Source organism: Apiospora aurea (assembly GCF_038362705.1).
Source record: "Apiospora aurea strain CBS 24483 chromosome Unknown utg000002l_segment0_segment0, whole genome shotgun sequence".
NCBI lineage: Eukaryota > Fungi > Ascomycota > Sordariomycetes > Amphisphaeriales > Apiosporaceae > Apiospora > Apiospora aurea.
Genome location: NW_027117389.1, coordinates 2,936,527 through 2,959,489, shown reverse-complemented (window position 1 = coordinate 2,959,489; position 22,963 = coordinate 2,936,527). Strand labels below are relative to the sequence as shown.

At 54.6% G+C, this 22,963-nt stretch overlaps 9 protein-coding genes across 9 annotated transcripts; 4 read left to right on the top strand and 5 right to left on the bottom strand.

Annotated features, from left to right (window-relative positions):
* Positions 1 to 565: 565 nt before the first annotated feature.
* Positions 566 to 1,401, bottom strand: PG986_003304 (uncharacterized protein; the record flags this gene model as incomplete). Its single annotated transcript, XM_066839526.1, has 2 exons — positions 566 to 1,196; positions 1,304 to 1,401. 2 exons carry the CDS (start codon positions 1,399 to 1,401, stop codon positions 566 to 568), a joined length of 729 nt encoding a protein of 242 aa, XP_066704590.1.
* A 1,124-nt stretch (positions 1,402 to 2,525) lies between these two features.
* On the bottom strand, positions 2,526 to 4,063 carry PG986_003303 (uncharacterized protein; the record flags this gene model as incomplete). The annotated part of the gene is made up of 2 exons (XM_066839525.1): positions 2,526 to 3,963; positions 4,023 to 4,063. The coding sequence occupies 2 exons, from the start codon at positions 4,061 to 4,063 to the stop codon at positions 2,526 to 2,528; spliced, it is 1,479 nt and encodes a 492-aa protein (XP_066704589.1).
* A 1,052-nt stretch (positions 4,064 to 5,115) lies between these two features.
* On the top strand, positions 5,116 to 6,264 carry PG986_003302 (uncharacterized protein; the record flags this gene model as incomplete). The annotated part of the gene is made up of 1 exon (XM_066839524.1): positions 5,116 to 6,264. One exon carries the CDS (start codon positions 5,116 to 5,118, stop codon positions 6,262 to 6,264), a length of 1,149 nt encoding a protein of 382 aa, XP_066704588.1.
* Positions 6,265 to 6,732: 468 nt separating this feature from the next.
* PG986_003301 (uncharacterized protein) lies at positions 6,733 to 7,431 on the top strand (the record flags this gene model as incomplete). The annotated part of the gene is made up of 1 exon (XM_066839523.1): positions 6,733 to 7,431. The coding sequence occupies one exon, from the start codon at positions 6,733 to 6,735 to the stop codon at positions 7,429 to 7,431; it is 699 nt and encodes a 232-aa protein (XP_066704587.1).
* Positions 7,432 to 8,160: 729 nt separating this feature from the next.
* Positions 8,161 to 8,587, top strand: PG986_003300 (uncharacterized protein; the record flags this gene model as incomplete). The annotated part of the gene is made up of 2 exons (XM_066839522.1): positions 8,161 to 8,328; positions 8,435 to 8,587. 2 exons carry the CDS (start codon positions 8,161 to 8,163, stop codon positions 8,585 to 8,587), a joined length of 321 nt encoding a protein of 106 aa, XP_066704586.1.
* A 438-nt stretch (positions 8,588 to 9,025) lies between these two features.
* PG986_003299 (uncharacterized protein) lies at positions 9,026 to 10,266 on the top strand (the record flags this gene model as incomplete). The annotated part of the gene is made up of 3 exons (XM_066839521.1): positions 9,026 to 9,044; positions 9,177 to 9,766; positions 9,874 to 10,266. The coding sequence occupies 3 exons, from the start codon at positions 9,026 to 9,028 to the stop codon at positions 10,264 to 10,266; spliced, it is 1,002 nt and encodes a 333-aa protein (XP_066704585.1).
* Positions 10,267 to 10,528: 262 nt separating this feature from the next.
* PG986_003298 (Succinate:fumarate antiporter) lies at positions 10,529 to 11,721 on the bottom strand (the record flags this gene model as incomplete). Its single annotated transcript, XM_066839520.1, has 4 exons — positions 10,529 to 10,685; positions 10,753 to 11,461; positions 11,539 to 11,586; positions 11,661 to 11,721. The coding sequence occupies 4 exons, from the start codon at positions 11,719 to 11,721 to the stop codon at positions 10,529 to 10,531; spliced, it is 975 nt and encodes a 324-aa protein (XP_066704584.1).
* A 2,216-nt stretch (positions 11,722 to 13,937) lies between these two features.
* PG986_003297 (E3 ubiquitin protein ligase) lies at positions 13,938 to 16,211 on the bottom strand (the record flags this gene model as incomplete). Its single annotated transcript, XM_066839519.1, has 2 exons — positions 13,938 to 15,009; positions 15,064 to 16,211. 2 exons carry the CDS (start codon positions 16,209 to 16,211, stop codon positions 13,938 to 13,940), a joined length of 2,220 nt encoding a protein of 739 aa, XP_066704583.1.
* Positions 16,212 to 18,237: 2,026 nt separating this feature from the next.
* PG986_003296 (MFS allantoate transporter) lies at positions 18,238 to 22,669 on the bottom strand (the record flags this gene model as incomplete). Its single annotated transcript, XM_066839518.1, has 6 exons — positions 18,238 to 19,364; positions 19,443 to 20,136; positions 20,188 to 20,646; positions 20,727 to 21,444; positions 21,479 to 21,509; positions 21,568 to 22,669. The coding sequence occupies 6 exons, from the start codon at positions 22,667 to 22,669 to the stop codon at positions 18,238 to 18,240; spliced, it is 4,131 nt and encodes a 1,376-aa protein (XP_066704582.1).
* Between the last annotated feature and the right edge of the window lie 294 nt (positions 22,670 to 22,963).

Genomic DNA, 22,963 nt, shown 5'->3' with positions numbered 1-22,963 from the left:
GATTTTCTTTTGTGGATATCCCATATGGCACTTGCCTGGCTGATTATTTGGTTCCTCTTATTGCCTTCTGCCTGCATTCTGCACCTTTAAGCATGTCGCGAACTGGTTTCCTGGCGCAGCGGTTCTTCTTTCCAACGTCGTGCGGCACTGTATGAAAATGGGGCTTTTCTTTTCCTGGATTATTGGTGAGGGGGAGAGAGGCCTGTCATAGTGGAACAAGGGGCGAAATGGTCAAACGTCAGATGAAAGTGGTCTTCAGAAACAAAAAGGTTGGCTGGGACTATGTAATCAGTTGTCATTTATGGATTAGACTGCGATCGGTCTATACCGCTGAAGCTCTCTGCCAAAAGATCCAATGCAAACCTTTCTAGAGGTACTGGCGCTCTAGATTGTTTGCGAAACCTGTTGTGCCAGGATGGTTAAATGAAAAGACTCGGCGCGCAAATTGCATATTTCAGACCTACCTTGGCATATCATGGCCCCTGATGCAGTGATTGATTGATTAGTTACCTTGCGAGACCTACCTGTCTTATTAACTGGGCCCAGATTTCTCCCTCCCCCTCTCTCAGCGACCCACGCCAATTGCGCTACAGGGCTTGCTCAAGGTGAAGATGAGGGGCGCATCGTTCGTCGCGCAGATCCTTCGCAGCACGTCGACGAACCGGCTTACCTTGTGCTGGGTGGTGGGATGCTCGGCGTAGTTGAGCTCGTCGACGATGACGACGAGGCGCCGCCAGCCCCAGCCGTCGGCGCCGGCCTGCAGGCGCACCTTGCTCAGCACCTCGAGGATGGCGAGGCCGGCCTGCAGGCTGCCGGGGGCGGACCCGCCAGCCGCCAGCGCGTCGAAGCTCTCCTGGAAGAGGGCGGGGCAGGACCGGAGCCCGGCCACGGGCAGGAGCCGGACCAGGTTCGCGATCAGGGACGCCACGAGTTTGAGCAGGGACGACTCCCATAGGTTCGCGGCCAGGATCGGCTCGAGCTTGGGCCGCACGCGCAGGGCGAGGTAGTCTTGGGAGCGCAGGTACGTGGCGAGCTCGTAGCCGGCCATGGCGGTCGTGAGGAGGGTGCCCGTCGAGGGGTCGCGGCGGCCGGGGGGCAGGTCTCCTTGGGCGAAGACCAGCTCGGGGGCGGTGGGGTTGATGACGATGGTGTCGGTGAAGAAGGGGAGGTGGTGATGTCGACGGCCAGGAGGATGTCTCGGAACTTGGGACACCAGTAGGTCGATTTCGTGATGGGCCTCTCCATTTCGCCGTCCCCGGTCTGGATGTAGTCGCCCACGTCTTCCAGTGATTCCCGGGAGGACGTCGCTCCCAGCTTCGCCTCGAGCTGGCTGGCTCGCGCCACGAGGGTGTCCCGGGGGATGCGGAGGCCTACCAAGGATGCGGCGCGTTGGAGAACCATTGTACCTGTCGACACTCTGTATACCTTATTGGTATCGGGCACGAGGCGGGGGGAGTTATTAAAGGGGTGGTGATCTGTCTGGACCGAGGGAAACTGGTCCTCGACTCTCCCTCAGATATGAAAGGTCCCTCAGGGGCTAGGAGAAAGGGAAATTAATAGCGAAATCAGTCTTCTGGTGTCGAGACCTGCTTTTCGACCAGAGAAGGGATCAACGCGGCGGTTAATCTGCAACTGATAGTAAACGAATGGCGATGTTTAGAACGAACCCCTGACGTAGCAAGCACTCGATGTTTGGGCCAAGTACTGAGTATATAAAGTGTCGTGGGTGGGACAAAGAGACAAATAACATTGTTTTCCTTGGCTATAATGAACATTGTTCTCTATATTTCTAGTCTTTGTCGGATATGTCAGACGCAGTAAAGATGATTCTTCATGAATGCCCGTCAGTCGGTGAGTCAAAAATGCCAACTGCCTCTGGTGGATAGCACTTGATACTACATCGTGTTCATGGTAAACGTCTTTTTCCCAACTTCTCCTGTACTCATTGCTCATCCTTATGCCTCTCGATCTATAGTGAGATTCTGTCAATACACGAAGTAAACGATACCAGCCACCAATCCATAACCGCCTCTATCATTTAAGTGGCTGCTGTACCGCCCCCAATCTCCCTAGAAGTGTTGTCGAGGAACAATGAAGCTTCATGCCTTCGAATTCATCAATTCAAAAGTCATGATTTCGTGTTATGTTCCGTACAAAGCATGTCAATTTGAGTGAAAGAACCCAATTGCTCGAGGACGTTCGTGACAAAGGCGCACAAAACATTGCATGATCGAGCCGTTGGCCAACCATCCTGGACATCATCCGGATGAAATGGGCTTGAAATATTACTTGGACAATCTAGATTGCTCTTGCGATTCGGGATTATTGGCACCAAATCAACATACGGGATTGTCTCTTGTAGTCTATACCCGATATGACCGGGTTGTATCATTAATCGTAACATCTACCTGGGTTGGCGAAACTGTATTCATGAGCGTACCCCATAAGACCATATCATTTGCCTCTTCGACTGCAAATGGCGGCCTCCCTAGTGTAGTGGTAACAGACCTTCTCACTTTCACCCATTATGCCATCATGCTATAAAACCCCTTGCCCTTGTGCTTTCTGCCTCCAGGGACGCCCAAACCTCTCGATCTGCCCCCATCCACCGAGTACATAGCACTACCAGTGAGACCGTCGTCAGGCAAATTATGATCAGTCGACTTGAATCCATCCTCACTAAATATGGTGCTGTACAAGGATGACAGTGCCGTGGACCAAGCGTTCAGGGCTTTGACCCGTTCAGCGTCAGCGTTTGATTCTATCTTCAGCGTACCGGCTTGCTGGTCAATCTTGCCACGGATCTTGCCGTCCACGATTAAAAAGCCGAGGATGTCTTGAACCTCGGCATCGGAGATGTTGAGCTGGCGCGCAATCCAGGCGATCTTCATGCGGGTGTAAGGTGCAATCAGCTTCACAACAGCCTTAGTCCGCATGTTACGGGTAACCTCGTCGATGTTCTCAGCGATGAAAGGGTCGGCCAGAATGTCCTGGTTTTCACGGAGCACCTTGGCGTATTGATGCATGTCGTCGCGCTGGTATGCATCGACCAGGTTCGTCATGGCAGCAATACGCGCATCGTTTCGATACGGCTTGATCTCCTGCGAGTCAAAGGGGTTGATGTCCGACTTCATGAGCATCGTCGTGAGAAGCAGGTACTTCAGAACCTGGATCCGATGCAAGTCACCGGCCTCATCGTAGTTCCGGAAGGATTCGAAGAAGTCGCTTTGGGCGTCTTTCCAGTTCTCCTCGCTCATATGCATCTTGCCACCGCATTCACGGATGATGCCCATGATTTTGGGGTGGGGCACTGCAGAGCGAACCTTAAGCGCCTTCTGATACAGCACCTTGAGCTGCTTGTTGTTGCGCGTCTCGGAGTACATCTGGATTTCCAGCGCGTATATTTCGAGCGAGTAGGTGCCTTTGCTCGGGTCGTCGGATCCATCTTCCTTCTGGCAGGCCCGCTGCAGCTCTCGCAGCTTCTTTGTGACGGCCAAGTAGTCTTTGCGGTCGAGTAGCAGCTTGGCCAGCTTGATGTTGGTCTTGAGCCAAAGGCGCTCGTTGTTAGTGCTCTGGAAACACTTGAGGGTGAGAGAGTAGAACTTCTCCAGGCATCGCTGTGCGTCGGTGTTCTCTGACTCCTTCTCGACAAAGTCCAACATGTTGGTAAGGGACTTCTCGGAATAATTGCGCGTGACCGACTTGACGTAGGTCAGTAGCTCTGTGTAATGCTCGACAGCCTTGTCGTAGAGACCCAGGCGGAACTCGAGCTTGATGGCCTGTTTCAGGCCCTTGAAGCCCCAATCGCCCTTCTCCTCCTCTAGAGATGGTATGGCAAGAAATTCTTCGATGGCAGCCTCGGGCTCGGAGCCCTTCATCTGCTTGGCATTGTAGTACTTGTTTTCGATATCGACATCGCCAGAGTCTTGATCATCGTCGTCATCCTCGTACTCGAAGTCGTATCTGGGAACCCGGCATTAGATTGGAAATGAACGATTGCCAAGGGAGTGGTTGCGACTTACTGCTCGTCATCCGACTCTTGCATGAAATCGTCGTCGGACATGGTGACGGCTCTGTTGAATGGGAATGGTTATGGGAGATGTCGCGGGCTGCAAAGAAATACAATGCGAATAGCGGCGTCGTTGTTTGCTGGGCGGATTCTGTGTGGTGAATCAAGATGAGGATGCGGATGATGATGAGGCTCTCTGGAGCTCATAATCTTATCGGAGCTGTACAGTCAATGTTCCCGTTCCCTAGGCCAACAACTGGTTGCGGGGCTGTGGAGGGGCAGAGGAAGAGAGTTGACTGCAGCCTAGAGCAAGCTGGATCTACCAGGAGTTAGGTAAGTACATAGGTACTATCCAGGCACAACCACATGCACAGTTCAACCCCGGGCTGCCTGAATCATTTGTTATTGGGTGGACAATGTACATGCAGTTTGAAAGAAGCTACATGTATGTCGTTAGAAAGTTGGATTACCGGTTGCAGCTGGACAAACCACAGCTGTGACAGAGATCTATCGAGCCAAAGACGGGTTGCATTAAGCTGTACTTACAATGGTACATACAGCTATTGTAGATAGGCAGCACAGAACAGAATAAAATAAGAGCACTTGATCTCAATACGTTATTGGTTTGTTCATCACATAGGTACCTATGTCGGTCGTTTGACTGTCGCTAGAAGTTCCTGCTTCGATACCCCAGAAATCAGTAGCAGCAACAGCCAGAGGATGCTGCAGGGTGGAGGGTCTTTAGTTCTGGGCAACAGTGGGCCCAGGCCTCCACGGTTTATTTCGTGGGGCTGGCTGGATTGCCCAAAGGTACTTTAATTCAGGTGGCGCCTGGACTTTGTACATTTGCCATCAACAATTCTCCATCCATCAACCTTTTCTGCTCATCGACGTTCTCACTATTGACTTTCATGCAAGTCAATATCTAATCGGATCGAGCCCAAAACCCACGGCACTATTACCTGTCAGGCTGGATTAGGCGCCACCGACCAGCCAAATTTGCGACGTGAGGCGACTTCTGTTTTCTTCGTTTGGCCTAACGCCCTGCCTCAACAAGCACTCGCAACACACATCACCGCCCTAGCAACCACCGCAATACCGCAACCATGGGAGGCGGCGACTTGAACTTGAAGAAGTCATGGCATCCGGGTTTGATGAAGAACCAAGCCCGTGTCTACGACGAGGAAAAGAAGGCTCTCGAAGAGAGAAAACGCACCGAGCAAAGAATCCGCGAGCTCAAGGAAGAACGAGCCAAGGAGGAAATCCAAAACCAGCTCGAGGCTGCTGGTAACCGCAAGCGAGTCGATCGTGTCGACTGGATGTACAGCGGCCCCAGCGACACTGGCGGAGGCACAGCTGAAGAGTTGGAGTCGTATTTGCTGGGAAAGCGAAGGGTCGACAACCTCATCAAGGGCACCGACCATCAGAAATTGGAGAAGAATGCGGGCGAAGAGAGCTTCATGGCTCTACAAAATGCCAACACTGCCCGAGATACCGCAGCCAAAATTAGGGACGACCCATTGCTCGCCATGAAGAAACAAGAGCAGGCTGCCTATGAGGCCATCATGAAAGACCCGACAAGGAGGCGTCAATTACTGGCCACCATGGGCAAGACGGAGGGAAGCGCACCCAAGAGCAAGGAGGATAAACACTCGAGACGCCACCGCCATAGGCATCGATCGCACTCCAGGGACCGAGAACATCGCCGCCACCGACACCACCGCTCAGATTCGAGGACCCGGGATGATTCCAGGGACCGAGAGCGAAGGCATAGGCGCCACAGATCTGACTCAAGAGATCCCTCTCCACGTTCGCGCAGTCCGCGGCCTTCGAGATCGGACGAGGACAGATACAGGTCGAGGAGGAACCGCTCGGAAGAACGCACATCTGAAAGGCCAGGACGGGATGATTCAGATCGCCGGGATACCTATGACCGAAGAGCCCAAAGGGCTGAGCGGGACCATGCCCAGCGTGGCAGGCGCGACGGTCCTAGACATCAAAATCTGTCAAATAATGGAAATAGGAATGAGAATGGCGGCAGTTCGAATGCCGAGGCTGAGAAAGAACGGGCGCGGAAGTTGGCAGCGATGCAAGCAGCAGCTTCGGAACTGGATGAGGATCGCGTGAAGCGATTAGCAGCCCTGGAGGAGCGTGAACGCCTGGAGAGGGAGAAGGACAACAAGGCAAGAGAACGATCTGGGAAATATGCGGATCAGGAGTTCGTCAATGGCCTGCGCAAAAAGGTCTTCAACTAAGGATCTATTTGCAACACGGGTTGAGCCCTTGATCTGCTGAAGTGCTGTTGTTTACTACCCATGGTTTTTACCTATAGTGTTGAGATACCCCTTGAACACGCTGAGACACAACACAAGCCCCTTTGCTTTCGGACCACGTTTGGTTCTTATAGTACGTTGGCAATCGTGACTGATTCGAAGACCGCTTTGGAGGTTGATATTTGGTTTCTATGAAATACCAAAATAATAAATGACAGTGTTCAAGGTCGGTCTTGTACAAGCCAGAAAAGGAATTTAAAGCTAGGCAAGAACAACAACCCCGCGAGTTTTAGCGAATGCACCGCACCATGCAGCTCACTCCCAGCAACTTGTTTCCTTTTTCGGACCATTCAGAGGAAGACGATTCCCAGCGCGGTCAATTTTTTGCAAATTCTACTTCCCCATTCTTATTTAAGCGAACTCCCGTTTCACAATCTTTATAGACAAGACATGGTGGCAGAGACAGCCTCAGCCTCCGCCGCAGCAGCGGACAGCAGCCGCAGCCCCCTCGAGGCGGACGCCGAGACGGTCTTCGAGTACCACAAGATGGCCATGCCGCTGCAGCGCCCCGTCGACGCCGTCTTCTGCCTCTGCAGCCTCGACGTGCGGGTCGCGCGCCGCGCCGCCGAGCTCTTCCTCGCCGGGTACGGCGACCGCTTCCTCATCTTCTCGGGCGGGGTCGGCCGGCTGACGCGGGGGCGGTTCGCCAAGCCCGAGGCCGAGGTGTTTGCCGACATTGCGCGCGAGATGGGCGTCCCGGACGAGAAGGTCATCGTCGAGAACCGGTCCACGAACACGGGCGAGAACGTCCGGTTCGTCTGGGACTTGCTGGAGCAGAGGAGCGTGGCGGTCCGGTCGTTCGTCCTCGTGCAGAAGCCGTACATGGAGCGGCGCACCTACGCCACGTTCAAGCGGCAGTGGCCGGACCCCGGGACGGCGATTACGGTCACGTCGCCACAGTTGGACTGGCGAGGCTACCCGAACGCGGAGAACCCGCGCGAGCTGGTCACGAATATCATGGTGGGCGACCTCGTCCGCATTCGCGAGTACCCTGCCAAGGGGTTCCAGATACAGCAAGACATTCCCGATGACGTATGGGACGCCGGGCAGCGGTTGATCAAAGCAGGATATAACAGCCATTTGCCCTAGATCATAGACAACTTGGATAGTCCTTTGGGGCATTACATATGACGCTCGCATAATACATGAGGCAATCCTGAACTGTGTATACACCCGTCGGATCATTTTAGTTCTCTAGTTTGGGGGAATGATGCCGAGGAGTGGATGATACCCGTGTCCCAGTTTTGTTCTATGAGGAGAGGCATACGAAGTGCTGAATTGCATCCTTGCCATTGCACGCAGTGTCAGTAGATGGGCAATACACTTAGATCCCCATTATTGGTCACCCTGAGTATACGAGAGACTGCTCCCTATGTATATTGGGCTACTCTTGGCCAAGAGGGACTAGCTGCCTGAGAGACGGCCTTTCCGGATAAAGAAAGCTTCCAAGTCTATCGTATAAGAGTAGAAGCGTGATACTGGACTAATCACTTGATTGATGTGAATGTGATGTGAATAGAACCTAAACGTATCTCGACCAGACAGGTGACGACAGATCGGAACGTCTTTTTGCCCGACGTCGGCACTCTCTTGCACCGACCGGGAACATGAGTCTCTCCGGGCAATGGGGTTCGATGTAAGGGATGGTTGATCGGCGGGCGGCAGGCGGAGGAATTGGCGATAGTCAAAGTTTATGTCACTCGTATATATTGAGGGGTCAGTCGGAGTCGCTCTTGGACCAGATCTAAGTGCTTCTGGACATGCTCAAACATCCCGTAACGTACGTACGACTACCACCAGGAATACAGGATATTCAAGATGGCCGAAGTCTCTCCAAAGCATGAAGGCCAACCTCTGAAGTTCACAATCACGCACTACCGCCTCCCGCAACACACCCACGAGGCTTTCATCCAGTGGCTCACCGAGGAGCACCTCCCACTTGCCCTTCCCGTGCTCAAGAAACACGGCGCTCTCGGGTACTCTCTTGTAAGTATTGCGCAGTAGTCTGGCACTCAAGCCCTGGCCTCGTGGCTCCAGTCGCCAACCAGCTTGTGGAACTTTTATCAAATCACTTACCCGCATTCCGATGCAGTTCGTCACGCCCGGCCCTCTCAATGACGGCCTAAGGGAGCTGTACAAGGACAAGGACCAGGACCAGTGGGTAGACGTACCCAAGGCCCTGGTCTCGCTGGGGCATCATGTCCCGTATTTGGTGGAGGGCGAGGTGGTGAACATGCCCAAGTGAGAGAGCAGAGGTGTCATATACAGGGTAGCAACTGAATGAAATTGCCTTTTCTATGTTCAATACGAACTTGCACGCAGTGCAGAAATATAATGTAATGTAATTGGAAGTACATATGTAGCCAAGAGGTTCAAGGTTGGATATCCACCTCCTGAGCTCGGACGAGGGGCCCTGGAAGGAATGGCGGGGCAGTTGGCCGCGCCGTGCATTGCAATTGCACCGCCAAATGCGGGAGCTTCGCAGGTTAGGCAACTCCAGGTCAAGCATCAAGCCATCAGCCATCAAGCCATCAATCAACCCTGCACCTCGTCCGGTCTCTATTTTTCGGACAGAAGGCCAATACAGCAGGTGGTCGGATGTTTGAGCCCTTATAATTTATATATTTGCATCTAAGGCTCATTCAACCAAACAAACCAACTGTCTGTCCAGTAACCCTCCAAGATGCAGTCTGGAATCTCAGGTATGCCCAAACGAAGCAGCATCCAACCAGCACAATGAACCCCCCCCCTCCTCCTGAATCCGAGACGTTCCTCTCCTGTTGTCCGTGAGTTCTCTTTACTGACACGCCGCTCTGTCTCGCGCCCGCCTCCAGCCTCGCAGGAGCTGGTCTCCGAGTTCAACAAGCTCCTGGCCGACGACTCCCTCTTCGGCCTCCTCGTCACCATTACCAACGAGTCTCTCACGCCCGTCACGACCCTGCCCACGACCTCCCCCTCGGCCGACTTCGCCCAGAACCTCGCCCAGCTCGAGCCGCACCTGCAGCCCGCCGAGGCCCTCTACGTCCTGCTCAAGCGCCACCCGGACGCGCCCCGCCTCATCGCCGTTTCGTACGTGCCCGACGCCGCCAAGGTCCGCCAGAAGATGCTCTTCGCCTCCACCCGCCTCACCCTCGTCCGCGAGCTCGGCTCCGAGCACTTCCGCGAGACCATCTTCGCCACCACGGCCGAGGAGCTCGGCGCCCAGGGCTTCGCCAAGCACGACCGCCACGCCGAGCTCGAGGCGCCCCTCACCGAGGAGGAGCGCACCCTCGGCGAGGTCAAGCGCGCCGAGGCCGAGGCCGGCGCCGGCACCGGCCAGCGCGAGATCCATCTTAGCAAGAACATGAACATGCCCGTCGCCACCGACGCCCTGGTCGCCCTGAGCGAGATGGGCCACGGGCCGAGCAGAGGGCTCGTCATGCTGGTATGTCAAGATGCAGACTCACTCATATGCTACTACTATCACCACCCTTCAGCCCCATGATATTATGCATAGTATAACTACACAAAGACTGACCAAATCTCCAACAGAAAATCAACCCACAAAGCGAAGTCGTCGAACTCGTCCCGCACTCGGGCACCGCATCCTCCATCCCGGAGCTCGTGTCGACCATCTCGTCGACCGAGCCGCGCTTCACCTTCTGGCGCTACACGCACACGCACCAGGGCACCGAGAGCAGCCCCATCCTCTTCTTCTACACGTGCCCCGCGGCGGCCGGCAAGTCCATCAAGTTCCGCATGATGTACCCCCTCATGAAGCGCGCCGTCCTCGCCGTGGCCGAGGGCGAGGCCGGGCTCCAGATCGAGAAGAAGTTCGAGGTCGAAGAGCCCGACGAGATCACCGAGGAGACCATCATGTCGGACCTGCATCCGCAGGTCGAGGTCAAGACGGCCTTCAAACGACCCAAGCGACCAGGCAGGTAGACAGGTAGACATTAGGGCTTGTGAGGTATATAGATCGGCGTAAAACATTGATGGCTAGATTACGAATAGAATCCGCGGAATTGGTGACGAGAAAAAAATGAACTGATTCGATTTCGACATATGCATCGGTGTCTAGATCGTGGTACGCCTACCTGCGGAGACTCTAAATGCCAATACAAAAGGGACGAAAATGCCATCAATATGAGTGTACAACCACTGATAAGCTAATTCCCCTGCTTGAGTTCCACAAACTCCCAAAAATCTACTCTTCGTATTTGCCGCCCACTAAAATAGCAGGGCCTTTCCGTTCCAACTTGTCCTTCAAGTATTCGTACACGGTGAAAGTGACGGCCTGGCCCGGAGCGACACGCATGATTCTCGGCGTGATGCCCTTGTAGAACGCGTGGAAGCCTTCTTGCCTGTTGTGTTACACAAACTCGTCAGCACGTACTTCATCGCAACTGGGTCAGGCCGGGCAAGACTTACTTGAACATCTCCGCGGCGATCCTGGATATCCGCTGCATGGCGCTCACGCCCTCCTCGGCCGGCGTCTTCTGCAGGCGCGTCTTGATGGTGTCGATGGGTGCGTTGCTCAGGGGTCCCATGGCGCCCGAGACGAGGCCGATGAGGGTCGTCTGGTAGTTGGGCAGGTTGCCGCCCTCGTACTGGGGCTGCCACTCGCGCAGGACCTCCTTGAAGTAGGTGTAGGCCGTAAAGTTGACGGCCTGGTTGCTGCCCTGGCGCAGGGCGGTGAGCGACACGCCGCGGTACAGCGCCCCGATCCCCTCCTCCTTCACGACCGTGTAGAGCGCGTGGGCGGCGTTGCGGTACTTGGGGACATCGAGCGGGTCGGCCATGGAGTGGTGCTGGGCCTGCAGGCGGATTTTGATGACCTCCATGGGGGTCACGACGGCGACAGCCTCAGTCACACCCGCCGCGAGGCCGGCCAAGAAGGTGCCCTGCCCCGAGATGATGCCCGTATTCTTGTCCGCCATCTGCTGCTTGTACCACTCGAACGACGTGAAGCGGATCGCCATCTTGGGGATGATGCCCGTCAGCACCGCGCCCAGTCCCTTGTATAAGCCCAGCGGCGTCTCGCGTTTCACGATCTCGGTTCCCGTGCGCAGGAAACCGCGTTTGGGCGCACCCGGCAGCCGCGCTCGTCGCGAGAGTTGCATGCGGACTTTTATCGTATCTGACAGAAGAACGCCATGTTAGTTTCCACATTATGAATGGCGTTTTGGATGGGTGAATAGGGAGGCAGGTACTAACCCAGAGGATGGCACGCGAGAGCCTCCATCATTCCTGCTCCACCACCAGCTACGACAGGACAATATTAGCGGATTTGCTTAGTTACGAGTGCGTCGCCCAGTTGGGGCGAGGGTTGAGCTCACCGATCAAGTTCGTCGCCGCCGACGGCGGCGACTTCCCATCGGCCTTCACTTTGGTCGCCATATTTCTTTCCTGCCTTCTAGCCTCTAGCCGAGGCTATTCTGGATCGAACTCGGGCTTGCGCCCCCTTTCCTACAAAATCCCCGTATCAACACTGCAGTGGAAGCACCGATGCAGGGTGCGGTTGCCGGGACAAGGGCGTGTGGTACGTCGTCGCCTCAATATAGATATCCGTATATGAGAGGAGCCCACCCGATTCTGACGAGGAACGAGTACGTGTAGGTGTATACGTCGGCGACAAAGGGGCACTGAGAACACGCCGAGCCGAAGCCACTTCCCAATGCGAGATAGTATACAAGCAAGTCCTGAGTATATACCAAGGGGAACGGGTCAAGCGAGTAAAGAGAAGCAACAAGGAGGCTACTCGGTCGAAGGATGTTTATGGAACAGTAGTAGAAAGGGAACCCGGAATGTAACATGCACACCCAAGAGAGCAGAGGGGAGGATAGTCAGGGAATAGAGGGAACCGGCAGAACTTTAAAACTCGCAGCCAGAGTGACTCCAACACTTGGAAGGGCTCTAGTGTAGATGATATAAGAAGCACTCGCTTTGAGACGAAGAGCCGAGCCTCTGGGCAATGACCTTGCAACCGAATCGGGTGACCCGCCAGGGCCCAGGGGTGGGCAGCTTAGCAAACGCCGTGGCTCCTTTCGGAGCATTGCCAGAGGCGCGACAGTATGCATTGTGCCACATAGCTTCCAGCATAAGAATAGTATTCGTACAATACCCGCGGCTCCTGCTGTGGAGAAAGCAGTGGCAGTCGGTAGATCTCGTGTCAAAGGGACTTTGCTAGAGGCCTTGCCAAGCGCTGGCAACGACCGTGACTTGTGGCTAGGCGAGGGCAAATGCGACAATGACAGGAGCCCAGGCCCTGCCCAAACTTACTTGCCCAGCCAGTCCCCCGGTTTCTGGAGCGGGAAGAAGTAGGTTGGCTAGGGTTGGTTTCGGTCAGAGGCGAGCGCGCATAGCCGGAAGCCTCTAGCTCGGCGGACCGGAGCTCAGATGTAAGTAAACATTTACAGCGTCAAGTCGACAACCACAGCTGGACGGGCAGCTACCACCAAGTCGGCCAAGCCATTTTCCTCTGCCTCGAAGTGGAATGCAATTCTCTTCCGACTCAGCAATGCAAATTGGGGGTTTCCGAGAATGGCTTTCATCGTCGTCAAGGAATCCTGCTGCTTCCCGACAACAAGCTCTTGCGCAGTTGATTTGGAGCCTGTGATTACGCCTGGCCGAGAATGACGTTGCGCCGTTCCATTGCCGACTGAGAACCGAGCTTGTGATTTTGCGGGGAAAGCGTGGGCCCCTCCGAGCCTCCTTCAGCTTTGGTTGTAGACCCCTAACCTATGTAATAAGACACGCCTATGTACAGTAACTGCATGAAAGCATATACCTATGTACCTAATTGAAGTACCTACCACTACTTAAATCTGACTGGACTGCCCGGCCGCTTCCGAGGCAGACAGACTTGCAGGCTGGGTTGCGTCGGTACTTTGGTTTAGTAGTAGTAGCTGCAAATGATCGATTGATAGATGGGTTTCAACATGCCCCCTACGAACCTCGGTGTTTGGCCGAGCTTTTCAATGAACGACAAACCTCAAGGAGAAAATCGGAACGACCCTATCATCAGATCGCCATGTCTTTTCTTAGACATGCCGATGGAACAAGCGAATGGCTGTGGCAGTACTGGGCGCTGAATTGGCAGAGCTATCTTCACGTGAAAGACTACATGTACCTACTCAAGAGCCAACTTGGCCGTTCTGCGAGTCAGGTCGGCTACTGTGAGCAGAAACTGTCAATTCTCGATTCACATGCCACACAAGTCAAAGCTAGAGGAGACATAATAAAAGCAAACAATCTTTTATTTAGTTGTGGCACGCGACCGCTCTGGCGCGGAACTAAAATCTGAATAGCTGGATTTGTCAGGCTGATGTCACAAAACATGACTCCTTGACACCTGTACCAGATCATTATGGCCCTGTCACCATTCCCATAAATTGCATTTTCCCTTGAACGCCTGTGCCGGTGCCGGTTTTTGCATCGCCGTCTTCTACACAAACACCAGCTGAGTACCGACAGTCCCCAATAACCTAGGCCAGTCTATAGTCATTTCCGTCCATGCCCAACCAGAGTGGTATCTTCAAACGCCGAACCCATTCTCAACCAAATGAGTTCCAAAATATATACAGAGAGATAAAGAAGCCGAGCCAGGCCGGCCTCTACGCGGGCGTCCCCAATTGCTCTGCCTCCGACGGATCGCTGTCGAACTTATAAAGCCGTACTTCGCCGTCCTCGCCACCGCTCGCCATTCGGCTATCGCTTAGACCGACACATGTCACAGGCCCCTGGTGCCCAGTGAAGGTCCGCTCGCATCTGCCCGTCCTGGGGTCCCATACCTTGACCGTCGCGTCATTCGCACCGCTAACACAACGGAGCGAGTCGCCGCAGACACCCCAAATGCCTTCGACATGGCCAAAGAAGGTCCGCAGGCATTTGCCCGTCGCAGTGTCCCAGAGCCGTAGCGTGTTGTCCAAGCTACCAGTGAGCATAAAGCGTGGGGGCAAAGGACGATCCTTTTGGAGTTCAAAGACAGGTCCGTATGCCATTCGCGTCTCGTCGATGGCGCATGATCCGTTCTGAGATGACGATCCCATACCGGGACTGCCGCTACGACCGCTAGTCGAAGAGGCACCGTCGTTGTCTGCCAGATTTTCGTCTTCGAACTCGAAATCGTCGGGGAGCGGAAGCACCTGCTGCACTTGCCCGACATGGGCCTCGTAGGTTTTGATACAGGTGGCACTATCGATATCCCACAACTTAACCGTAGTGTCGTCTGAAGCGGAAAGGACGGTCCGAGAGGCAAGATCGAGTTTGACATGGTTGACATAATCTTCATGACCGCGTAGGCAGAAGGTTTGTCGCGTTTTGAAGTTGAAAATCTTGATCGACTGGTCCATCGATCCAGATGCCAGGTAATCGCCCTCCATGTGAACGCTGATTACTCCTCCTTGGTGGTGTAGAGTATTGATGCATACCCCGGTACGCCAGTTCCAGATGCGGACAGTGTTATCCAGACTGCCACTGACAAGCAATCGGTCATCAAACTGCAAGGCCCGGATGCCGGACGTGTGGCCCCGTAGCGTTCGGATGACATGGCCTTTCTCAATGTCCCACAGCTTAATGGACGAATCATAACTTCCAGTTGCGAGGATGTTATCATCGAACTGTAAGCACGTTACACCGTTTGTGTGTTCGCCGCGGAAGACCTTCATAGAACAACGGCCATATTTCCTGTAGGGTATTGTTAGTTGCTACACTGATATTACACAAAGGGGGGAAACATACCAATTAGATCCGACCTGGAACCGTTCCTTGTATACCGTCTTCCAGGGACGGAATTTGCGCTCGGGGCTAGGGCGCTCGATATGGACGCATTGCCTCTTTGCTCTGTCATCTTCCTCGTGGGCTGGTGCTGATCGCTTAGCTGGGCTTGCTACGCCAGCCGCACAGCTATTTGTATCGACGTCGGTCACATCAACAACCCGAGCCTGAGTTTGTTGCTCTAATAGGAGTTGCTGCTGTTTCTTCCAGTCCCGTAAGCGCCTCTTCTCCAGGCGCGGCAAACCCCAGCCGCATGCGGTACATTTGCGGTCAATATGTTGTTGGCACATGTGATGCCACACTTGATCGTCGTCGGCCAACAAACGCCAGCGTCGGCTGACCTGGGCCGCTTTGCACAAGGATACACAGTCAAGAGATGACAGGATTTTGAATGAGAGCTCGGTCGGTAGAGCGGAGAGAAAGTCAATCTTCAACTGCTCGGACACTTCCCGAGACACCAGGGATAGTTGGGGAAAGCAACACTGGGTGACAATGCCTTGCAGCATAAGTTCTCGATGCTTCGTGGGCGCCGCTGAAAACAGCGACCAGACATGGGCAATAGCTTGCTGGTCGGCAGATGGTAACATCTCCATCTCACTTTGAATCAAGGCCATCTTGTTCTCGTCGGCTGCTTTGCGGCACTTGGAATCCGGCGCGTGCCGATAACAAAATTTACTGTTAGGGTCTTTATTATCCTTGGTTCTTGCCAGGGCCATGGCCGGCGTGTCAGGCTTGCCGACAGGCGCATATATGCCAGGAATGTGCTCCCTCAAGAAAGGTGCTACTGTCTGGCCAACCGCTTGTTGCGACATGTTGGACATGCGCGAGACGCCGTCTTCATGCGGTTTCCTCCTATCGCAGTTGTTGGTAGTGGACTGGTGAGTTTCGCCGTGAACGTGGCCATCTACTGGTCTGGTACTCGGCGAGGGGATCGAGGAGATTGGCGACAGAGGGTGCTGGGGTCGAAGGCCGTTGGACGAGGGAATGACAGATTCAGCTGACGTATGGTTTGCGGTGGCCTTCGTATCGCTGGCTCGTAGGCTGAAGTCATATTCGGTAGATGGCAGCGCATCATGGCCGTTGATCCATGGTAGTGATGTTGTCCCGTCCATTGTGGAGGATGTATACATATCGAGCGCAACAGAATGCAATTCGGACTTCCCCTGCATAGGCTTTTTGCCTTATGTGTTCATCGCACACGGGCTGCAGCAAACGTGTGGTGCCTTGGGGTGCCTGCTGGGGATATGTACCAGGTAGACCCTTGAGGAAGGAGGATGACGTGCTTGGGCAAACTTTTGTCGACTTGAGAGCGGTTGCACGACAGCAGATCGAAAGAGATGGTGTTCAGGCCGCCTTCAATGGCACAAGACAAGGGACCGTAGGCGATAACTCCGCGTAATGAGCAAGAGGTGCGACTGCCGGAGCAATGGGGAGGTGTTTGCGGCGGAGTATTGTGTCTTAAGACTTGTCGGAATGGGATTCGCAATTACGCAGGTGTTCTTGCGCAATCGGCAGCACAGGGACAGGCTCTGATCAGGCAGCACAGACCGTCTTCGCCGCCCGTCCAATGATGTGCGGGAGTCGTAGGCAAGGGCGAGGGGTGGTTTTCTTTGCTGCTGGGCTACTGGCTGTGTGTTGAGGTCGAGAGGGGATCGATGGATGTGGTATGCTGGCCGTTCCTCGTCCTGGTTCGTGGTTTGCTTGCAAGTTGGGAACTATGGATCGTCGGATGACAGCTTGGGGAGCTGACGTTACATAAAGTTCGTTTGGCCCAAAACCCCCGTGGAGCTAGAGAGCACGCAATAGGGACATGGACATACGACGTAGTAAGTGCTAGTCGACAAAGTCGAGAGACCGAGGAGACCTAGACCGACCCAACAGCGACAGCAGTAACGGCCTACCTAACCACACGTAGCTACGAATCTGAAGAAAGGCGGTGGGCATTGCAGGATGCGAGTGTTGCTATGTACGGTACTGGTAGGGGCAAACGGCAAACTGGGGGCATGTACCCAGTTCTACCAAATTCTCGGGTTCTGATTCGAGTGTGTTTCTCTTTCTGGCTCCTTTGCCGCACAATGGCGTGCTGCAGCCCACTAATGATGAGCCCTGGAAAAGGCCTGGAAGAGTACCTGGGCGGGTATCGGTGAGGCTAGCCGTCCAATCCTCAGCTGCACCCCGGAAAACACCACCTATGTAGCAACCACCTAGCAGCAGCCCAGATTCTGTCTGGTGAGAGGACGAAAGAGAGACCCTTGACCCTTTCAATTCGGGGTATTCGAGCATGCATCCATATCCACAATTCGGCGCTTAGCTGGGCAAACCTCGTTATTTGCGTTTCAGGTGTCCGTGCTGGCAGTATTCCAAGGTTGACGGCTGTCGAAGTACTGATCCTACTATCGCTTTCTCGCCCAATTTCCACCACCTCCGCATCCATGGGTGGCTTACCTAACGCCTGATCTCGCCTGCAAGGTACACCGACAGCCTCGACCGATTGCCGCTGGCTGGGCTGGCTGGGCCGGCACTTGAGCGGCTGTCGGGGCGGGTGTAGCACGACATGGAGCACGTGAGCCAACTTGGGGATTGCGCCATTCGGCCCATCCCATCTTATTCCCTACCGGCCTCACCAGTCACATCATCCTGGCTCGACAATCATGTCTTCCCAAATGGCACCTTTTCGGCTAGCCAATGAGAGAATGCGAACAAATGCATGCCATGTGTCTCTTGACAGACGATATCGGACTTTATTCAAAACCATGATTCAGTCGTCACTTACCCGCTCGCGTCACGACATCACGGTAGGCTCGGAGCGCCCAGGAGTCGTCCTAACAGGGACGGACCCGACTCTGACGGTTCGGTGTAATCTAATGCAGGGGAGTCTTATCTCAGCAGGATTCTACCTTGCTGCCGATATGTTGGCAACGGTCAGCATAATCATAAAGGCAGTCCAAATCCATCAATGTGGCTATTACCCGAGCAACAAATGAGCACGTAACCAGAATTCGCCTTCAGAGGCCAATGAAGACGTGGTTTGAGGCAATGAACACCGTAAAGCGTAGTTCTCGTTTCGAATTATACTCCATCACGTTGACTCAATCTAGCCAATACGGATCCAGCCCTTCGAGGAACTCCAAGTCCACATTAACAAAAACTCTTCCAGAGGTCAATCTCCCTAACCCAAGGCTTCGTCTGGATCGCAAAAGTCATCGCGGCGGCGTTCCGGAAGAGCTCATCCTCGTCGGCGCCCATGACCAGGATGACCTCGCCGCGGTGCTGCACGCGGTCCGGCCCCAGCTGACGCCGCAGCAGCTCAACGCGCAGGTCGGTGGCGTGATACAGGCTCCACTCGCTGACGGCGAAGTCCTTGGGGATGAACTTCCACTGCCAGGACCGGCCGATGGGGTCCAGGAACATGAACATGGGCCGGTTCTGCTCCCCGATCATGAGCGGGTAGAAGTGCGGCGCCGACCAGACCCGCAGCACCGCGAAACGCGACTGAGGCCCATGCTTTACGGCGAACTCTTGGGCCAAGAGCAGCAGTTCGGGAAACTGGTCTGGCCGCAGCATGCCGGCGTCCCAGCCCTGCTTGATCTGCACCGCGTTCAGGCGGTCGGTGTAGTCGATGAACAGATCCAGCTTGCCGGGGCGATGGGGCTCCGTGTTGGCAATGGCGTATCCAGGTACGATGGCTGGGTGTGGTTCCACGTTGACCGGGGCAATGATGCCGGCTCTGTAGAGTTTGGCGATGATCGGGCGGATGGCAACGCTCCATTCAATAGGGAAATCTGCCACGTGCCACTTGTGGCGACTTGTGCAGTGTTCCAAGATGGCATGCCACTCCTTCCAGAAAGGCTTGGGCCGCGTCCGGAAGCCAGTGCGTGTTCGACGATCGGGTAACATCTGTGCACGCTCCTGCGGTCGGAACAAGGCAGACTCTCGAAACTCCGAGCCTGCTGCGGACTCCATAAAGGCGGTAACCGGGCCCGCTGCCTCGGCCTTGCTGAAGAATGGAGCCATGCACGCGGTTGCGTGTACAAGGTCTTGCACGATGAAGGAATGCGGCCATGGAGCGTGCTGGTCATGGTTATAGCCACTGTATTCGGCTTTGACGTCGAGCCAATCCATGATTCCGGCAACGAACCAAAACATTGCCTGGGCATTTCCTGCTGGTTCGATGTTCTGGATAGCCTGGATCATCCGGGTGGACAAGTCATACTTCTCCTGTGCCCCGGGCTCGAGGTCTCCCAGATGAAAGCCTTGTTTTAGAGCTGCTTCTCGTCAGTTGGTGCTATAGGCAAAGCGAAGGACAATAAGGCAACACAGGGGTAAGAGGTGCATCCAATTACCAATGCCGCGGTCTTTATCCAAGATTTCACGTTGCTCTGCAGCCTTGAACCTGTGGATTAAGCTATCCTCCTTGGCTAGATTCGTCGACAACAACGCAGTCCTCCGTAAGAGTTGTTTCTTCTCAGGCGAACGGGGGTTTAGGACCGCTTCCTGTGCCACCCGCGTCCAGATGGGAGGGAGCTTCCATATGTGCTCCGGTTCGTCCTCCATCTCATCAACGCTCGACGACGCACTGTCATCGGAACTCGATTCCGATTCCGATCCCATCAATCGCTTGTTAGTCGGTTTGTATCGCTTCAGCCTCCGGGCCATAAACTGAAGGTACGTTTTGTTTCCGATTTCCATTTCGGTGACGGGGTTGGAGATCTCTTTGAAGGGTACGTTTCGCTTCGCAGAGACCAGCTCGTCCGGGAAGAGGACCGCGTCCTCGGCGGCATCTGCCTCCGAGTAGAACTGATTTGAGGGACCACCGTGTGACCCGGAGTCATGGATCTCCTGTTGGCCTTTTTCGTCCCACACGAAGTACTTGTTGCTTGGGTCTGTGGCGACATCCCACATGCTCTTTACCTCCTCGCCCGGTTTGATGGACCGTACCCTCTGCGTGTCTTCTTCGCGGGTGATGCTGCGCAAAAACCTCTCCTTATTCATGTACATATCTGAGAGCTTGGTCATACGAGCCGCCTTTCGGAGATCCTAATGACTGTTAGCCGCGATTCAAGCCGTCACCAAGCTCGGCAGCGTTACCTCGACAATCGTATTGTATAGTACGATAGGGCGTTCTCCCGGCACAAAGTCCCAGATCCAGACGTCGTAATAGTCGTCAAATTCCAAGTGGAAATTCCGCAGCAGACCGACTTTCAGGAAGTATAGTGGTCCAACTTCAAGTACGTTGGTCCATTCGGATTTGTTAGCTCGTCCGACTCCGTGTTTTTCCCGCCACGTCCAAAGTTGATCTGGATCCGGTGAGGTGATGACCTCGCCGGTTTTACCGTCACGAACCATGATGAGCAGCTCTCCTGCTCGCATGGTACAATATTGGATGAAACGGCGTGTCACCGAATCGTTCCGTTTCATATGCCCGACAATGACGTTGCGGGCATCAACCATGCTGTGCTGTCGCCTCACTCCACGCTGACGGTTACCTACTTCGTTGTGGTGAGTCCTCTGCATGGCGGTGAGGTCCTTGAAGTACGGGAAGAAGTTCTGGCAGGTAATTAACACATGGAGCGCGAAATGGCGCCTTCTCTGTACCCATACGGGCTTCTAGACATGCGAGCACTTACCAGTTCGTGGAGTTGACTCATGAGCTTGTCGGACCCAGCGTTTACCCAGTTTGACGCTGGGAAGTATTGCCAAGCGCATAAGAAGTTCAGCTCGGAAAATTCGTCCCAGTTTCGGCATAGCTCCAGAGCGTGTTTGAATTGGCAATCTTTCGCCATAATGGAGAAGTGCAGCCATCCACTTCGAGGCATGGACGTCTCGCTGGCGTAGTTCCAGATGCTCCTTCCGCAGACTCGGATCTTCATCTTGCGGTTGGTTTCCTCCGGGGGAGCCTTTGATCCGTCCTGGGTGTTTGATTCCTCTAACGCCGGCAATACTTTATTGAACTTGTCGAAGAGCGCGTACGGGTCCGAAAGATGCCCATGACGCGCTTGGTGCAGCATGAGTTCCTCGAGGGTCTCTTGCTGCTCGGCCCCTTCTTCTTGGTCTTCTTCCTCCGGCTCATCACCCCTAAAGAGGTCAGCACAGGCGTCGCGGAGATCTTGCAGAGTAGGTTGCTCCAGTTTCAAGCACAAGTCTCGAAGATCGGCATCGACAATCTCGGGATCGTCCAAGAATTCCTCGATGCTGTTTGATTTGAGTGCCTTGGGCAACAGAGCCGTGTGCGAAAGCAGGATTCGACAAAACAGGAGTTGCTTAACCTCCTTGATATCGCGAATCACCTCGTTGATTTCGTCCGCGGTCATCGGAGCCGTGCGCTCGAGGGTCTCGTAGGGGGTTCTGCATAGTCCCAAACACCATTGGCCCCTCTAACTCGTCCAGGTTCCTCTTCACCCCAGATTCGACTAAACGGTCAAGATTAGGTCAGAAAAGGGAGGGGATAGAACAAGATAATATGCTTACGCCTGGTCCTCATTTCGGATTCTGTCTCGATATTGGCCTTTCGTGGTTCGACTGAGATATTGTCGTCGTTCTCGTCAGCGGTCATGGCTAGCACCATTTCTTGACCGCACGGCTTCTCTGTTTTGTCGCGGCCATTCAGTTGCTTCGCCTGCGCATTGCTACCATCGGGATTGTATGCCTTTGACTTTGACTTTTTCTTCGCTTTCGACTTCTTTTTGGTAGAGCTCTCGGCCAGAGGTGCCGGCGGAGCAGCAGTCGACGATGATGCCGGGGCTGGCGAGTATTCGGTAGAATTCGCGCTCGTGGTTGGCTCAGCCTTATCGTCAAGGAGCTCCAGCCACAGGAAGTGGCGGATCAGGTCAATATACTGTTGATGATCCTCGCCATCTTCGATAGGGTCCCAGTCCTCGATGTCTTCCTCTTCATCGGGGCTCGTGGAGGCTTGGCGCTCCTGGAACACCGCTTCCAAGTAAGCGTCCTGGCGCTTCTTTTCCTCCTCCTGGCGCTTGGCCTGGAGTCGGGCCTGGACCTTCTGGTAATGGCGACGGAACATGGCCGCCTCCGCCTTGACGCGCTTCTGCTCCTTTTCGCGGTTCACCTCGTCGTCCTCCTGGACCTCGCGGACCCAGTCGAACCACTTCTCCTTCTCGTAGAGGACCTCGGCGGTGCGCTTCTCTACGCGCTCCAGAACGCGCAGGACCACATGCCGCCGGTTGGTCAGCCCGTCCAGGTAAGCCTGGTGGCCATAGTCCAGGTTCAGGGGGTAGAAGTGCTTGTGGTGCAGCTTTCTCGCGTCGATGACTTTGCCGAGGAGCACGTACAGCTCGAAGAGGTGGCCGTGGATACCTCTGAGCACATCCTCGTCGTCCACCGTCTCAAAGTCATCGTTGGCGAGCGGGACGTCGGCGTGCCGGAGATATTTCGGAGCCTGCTCCGAAAGCGCATCAAGCTTCAGATTTCGACGCTTGTATCCTTTGTAGAGGCCATAGTACTGCTTCGCATGGAATCTGCAGAACAGGTTGTTGGATGCCGTAGCGGCCTCTTTGCAGGCTTGTCCACTGGACAGGTTGAGGGCCTGGCAGACTGCAGACTCCGATGTCATTGTTCGAACCGATTTCAGATTCGTAAAATGATAATGGACGCAACTGAGCTTCCGCGTCTTAAGAAAGGAATGCCGAAGAATGCCTGCCAGTGCAGCCCTCTCCGGAGAATCCTAGGTAGAGTGAGTGCACATGTGCTGTGTAAGTCATACGAGAGCTCGCCGTACCCCAGACAATGTGAAACGCCAATCTAGCCTCAAGCTGAAGCTCCGGAGTGACGCGGGCGAGTTTTGGCGTCGTGGTCTAAGCTTTGCTAGTATTGTGTTTAGCTCGCGTCAATTCCGCCGTCAGGGGTG